The 5065-nt window shown below is 31.2% G+C and overlaps 1 protein-coding gene across 1 annotated transcript; it reads right to left on the bottom strand.

The window, feature by feature from the left end:
• Positions 1–3014: 3014 nt before the first annotated feature.
• Positions 3015–5056, bottom strand: LOC111677624. The gene has a single exon (XM_023438784.2). The coding sequence runs from the start codon at positions 4999–5001 to the stop codon at positions 3049–3051; it is 1953 nt and encodes a 650-aa protein (XP_023294552.2). The 5' UTR covers positions 5002–5056; the 3' UTR covers positions 3015–3048.
• Between the last annotated feature and the right edge of the window lie 9 nt (positions 5057–5065).

Raw genomic sequence — 5065 nt, 5'->3', positions numbered from 1 at the left:
TAGTCTAGTCTATAGTCTAGTCTATAGTCTAGTCTATAGTCTAGTCTATAGTCTAGTCTATAGTCTAGTCTATAGTCTAGTCTATAGTCTAGCATATAGTCTAGTCTAGACTATAGTCTATTCTATATCTAGTCTATAATCAAGTCGATAGTTTAATATATATTCTAGTCTGTTGTTTAGACTATATATTAAGGTGATCTTGACTGTAGTCTCTTTCATAGTCGTAATTTTAATTTTATTTATATTCTTAGCTGCAGTCTCTGTCATCCTGAAAACTTCAGGGTTTATATTTTGTATATGTAAATAGACACATTAGTAGAATGGTTGTATCCCTAACTTTTAAAAGTTTGCTTTGTAAACAACTTTGAAATGAAAGAAAACAGTTGCCATGACACAAAGTCCGTTTAAGGTGGCTTTTTCCATGTCCTTTTTGTTTTGTTTGGTTGTTATTTTATTTGTATAGATTTTTGTTATGAAAATAAACAAGTTTTATTTTTGTAATTTAATAAATATTTTATGAATGATGAAATAAAAATTAAATGATAGAGAAAAATTTCGTTTATGAGGGCGACTAATATAATATCTAACACAAGGACATTTCTTAATACATAATTGTTTAAAAGGAAAATTGTCTGGTATTTTTAATTATAAATTTCAAATTGTCTTTAAAGGTATAGAAACAAAATCCTTCAAAATTCTTAATAAAATAGTTAACCTTTCAACAACTCTTTTGAGTGTTCTATTAGCAAACATACTACAGAAATGCAAGTTCCTGTTAGAATACAAATAATTTCCAATTTAACAACAAATTCTAAGCAAAACTACACGAGGTTAAAGTCTGATTAATCCAATAACTAACTTTATATTTAAAATTTACGTGATAGAACATGCAATTTATCGTAGTATTCTCGTGTAAATTCATATTAAGACCAATTCGCACTATAAATGTACTAGTGATAGTTTTCTTTCTATTCTATTACACAGTTTTTTTCTCTACTTCTTTTTTGTTTTCACCTTTTCTTATTTATACTTTACAAGGTGTCTAGGTGTCCTTGTTATGCTGCTGTAAGACCAATAATAAAAAATGAGAATTGCACAAACTATGAATTATTATTGGTTCATGCCATCTGTATTTTACCACTTCACTTAATATACACTTAAAAAAGATTTACAAAAATCGACAATAAATAGTTGTGCTTAAAATTTAGAAACACAAAACGTGCTTTAAATGCAATATTCGAGATTATATATTTGTGTTTTAGTATTTATGATTTATTTATGTGTGTTTGTTGTAGTTTTTGCATTTTTACTATTGCTACTGCAGCAACTTATGTTGTTGTCTTTGTTGCACGAGTTCGATTTACTATACTTGGTAAAAGATTTGAAAAAAAAATCAAAAAACAAACCTTTTGTTGATTAAATACATTTTATATTGCAGTAAATAAACAGTTAAAACCAGAAATTCAAACTAATAATTATAAAAATAAATATTTGTGGAATTTTATTATAATTCTAAAAAGAATAGAAAAAAATTTACAAAAAAATATATAATGAAAACTCTAAATTGCAATTTATGACAAAATCTAAGCATTAATGAAGTTAATGGGCATATACTCAAGACAAACTAAAGTCAATACTAAACTAGATTATATCGGAGCCTTTAATCAAAGCTATAGACACAACTAAAGAGTGGACCATGGTCAAGACCGGACTAAGTGTAAAAATATATCCAAGCCTTTAGTCAAAGCTATTGTCAACTATAGACTTAACTATAGTTAAGACTATACACCGGACTCCAGCCCTGAATAAAGCATGAAATTACGTGAAGACTAAAAGCTATAGACTGGACCATACTCAAAAATATAGACTGTAATATAGTCCAAACTATAGCCTATAGGCTATAGTCAAGAATATAGACTAGGCTAGACTGCAGTCAAACTGAAAAACAGTCAATACTATAGACTGGACTGTAGTCAAGACTATAGTCTACACATTAGTATAAATTATAGATTAGACGATAGTCAAGACTATAGTCTAGAATAAAGATTAAACAAGACTATAGACTGAACTATAGTCAAACTATAGAACGGACATTCAAGCTATAAACTGGGCTATAGTCAATACTACAGAGTGGACTGAAGTCAGTACTACGCACTGGCCAATATTCAAGACTATGGTCATACTGAAGACTGGTCTTGGATATAGTCATTACTATAGACTAGACTACAGTCAAACTATAGACTGTATATAATCAATACCATTGACTGATTTATAGTCAAGACTATAGACTAGCCTACAGCCAAATTATACACTGGACAATAGTCATTAGAATAGACTGGTCAATCAAACTAAAGACTGTACTATAGTCCAGACTGTATGCTAGACGACAATCAAAATATGGACTGCACTACAATCAATACTATACTCTACTTGTAAAACTAGGCTATAAACTAGATTATAGTCATAGACTGGACTACAGTCAAACTATAGACTGGACTGTATTCAATACTATAGACTGGTTTATAGTCAAGACTATAGACTAGACTACAGTCAAATTATAGACTGGACAATAATCATTAGAATAGAGTGGACAGTCCAACTAAAGACTGGACAATAGTCAATACTATAGACTGGACTGTTGTCAAGATTTTACACTATAGACTATCAAGACTATCTCCCAGTCAAGACTATGGACTATAATGTAGTATAGTTGGCGATAAATTCAAGACATTATTCACAGCTATAGACCAGAATAGGCTCAAGAATATATATTGGAATATAGTCAAGACTATAGACTACCCTACTGACAAGACTGTAGGATAGACTACAGTCAAACTATGGACTCCACTATAGTTAATACTATCGACTGCACTGTAGTCAAGACTATACTGTACACGTTGGTTTAGACTATAGACTAGACTACAGTCAAATTATAGACTGGACTGTAGTCAATAGTATAGATTGGACAGCCAAACTAAATAGTGGACTATAGTCAAAAATCAAGACTCAAGAAATTTTTAAAAATATTTAAAGAAATCAAACATTTATTTAAGTAAATAAAATTCCTTCCAAATTATTGGCAAAATATTTCTCATCGAATTTATACACTACATATTTATCACATAATTTTAAACTCTGATCTGAATCATAGGCCAATATCACATTTTCTCGAGAATTTAAAATTTGCCTAGACTTTAAAAATATCATAACAAATATAAAGGCATTCACAATGTATTCCTTATAATTGTATAAACCTTGATTACGAAAATGCATAAAAACTATATGATGATATAGCGAGATATAATCTTCAACCGATTTGATAGCTGAGACCAGAATTATAGGAGCTGCGGGACGAAAATGTGACAATTTTATGCACATATCAGGTATGGCAGAACAAACTACTATGGCTTTTGCTTGGGACTCTAAAGAGGCTGTTACACAAGCGCGAGCTATAGCGTCTTCACCCAAGTCGGAGGAATCACAAAAGGGCTGAAATGATAATTCTGTTGAGCGTATTTGTTCACTTAGGACATTTTGTAAGAGATAAAACTTGAAAGCATTTGAATAGGTCGCACTGGAAAATATATATTTATCGGGATAGTAATATATAAAAGGTTTGTGATGGTCAAGAACAAATAAATGATTTTGTGCTATAAGGGTTGGATCCAATATGATGGGTTTTTTAAGATTATAGACTTGGGTAATAAAGTTTTTAGATGGAGAAGAAAGTTTTAAAATATCAGGGATAACAGTGGGTTTCGTGCGACAACAACAGCTATCTTGCTGAATACTTAAGTCCACTAAAAAACCATCATAACGTTGGGCAATCCAATCTAAATCCATGTCACCTTCTTGATATTCATTTAACATTAAACGTGTAAATATACGTAAATTATTACATTTAAGTAAATTTAAAGCATCATAAAGATTGTTCAGATATTCTTGAGTACCCGGTTTATGGGACACCAAGACATTTATTCCCACTTCACGGGCAAATGTTATATCCTCTAGTTCTTCCATTGAAATTTGCAAACGACTACATCTAGCGGGAAAACGTACCGGCAAACGAGAAGCTAAAGTACCAGGTTCTATAACAATACATTTTAGTTCCTCTTCTAAGACCTCTTTAATGCTTAATTGCATTTGCGGTCCTATTAAAATAAAATCCCTTTCTCTACAGTCTTCCAATAGAAAGCGAGCATTAACATAGACTTTATAGCAACTACCCAGGGAGGAATATTTGCGTTTGGTGGTTAATATTATTTCATTACCCTTTTCCAGTGTTTCGGTGGTGTATTTAGCTTCCATTATGCCCGTATATTGTAAACGTGGACTTAATAGGGCAAATAAGGTGGTAGTAATAGGGAAACCATATTCTCGTGATATTTTCAGTTCACTTTCACGTAAAGTAAAAATTAATTTTTGCTTTTCTAATTCCGTTCCTACAAAGAGATCTATCATAAAGCAACGTATGCCCAAGCGTAAATAGTTTTCCAAAGAACAATTGTCATCATTTAAACACAATTCTATGCATTGCTTGTTTTCGCTTATAACACAAGTTTCCTTACAATTTTCCTCCAAAATCTCATAGCCCCGAAAGAAACCCAACCAGGCATCCGCTGATAATTCCTCACATTCTATACTCTTTTCCATTTCATATTCTCCCTCCTCATCTGTTTGCACTTTATCCTCTATATTATGAATACTTTCTCCGTCAATGCTTTCATTTGTATTTGTACTGCTGCTACTATTTGCATTGGTCGTGGTAAGCCTTTGTTTAGTTTCCTGTAATATATTGGATATCTTATGGATGGTATGGGTACTGCTGATATCAAATTTTTCCTTATCTGGTTGTAAATTTTTGAAAATTTCATTTTGCTGTAATTGTGCCAACATTTCCCGGGCATGATTTACTCGTTCCAAATCATCTGCCAATTCGGAACAGTGTAATTTTTCACACAATTCAGCGATAATTGTTTGGGTTTTGGAATTTTTATGCATTTTTTTTTTTTTTTTGTTTTTCGAAAAACAATCGATATTTACTAATAAATAGAAATTAAATTGT

Source organism: Lucilia cuprina, chromosome 5 (genome assembly GCF_022045245.1).
Source record: "Lucilia cuprina isolate Lc7/37 chromosome 5, ASM2204524v1, whole genome shotgun sequence".
NCBI classification, from domain to species: Eukaryota; Metazoa; Arthropoda; class Insecta; order Diptera; family Calliphoridae; genus Lucilia; species Lucilia cuprina.
The sequence above is the reverse complement of the archived record's forward strand: the minus strand, read 5'-3'. Positions and strand labels throughout refer to the sequence as shown.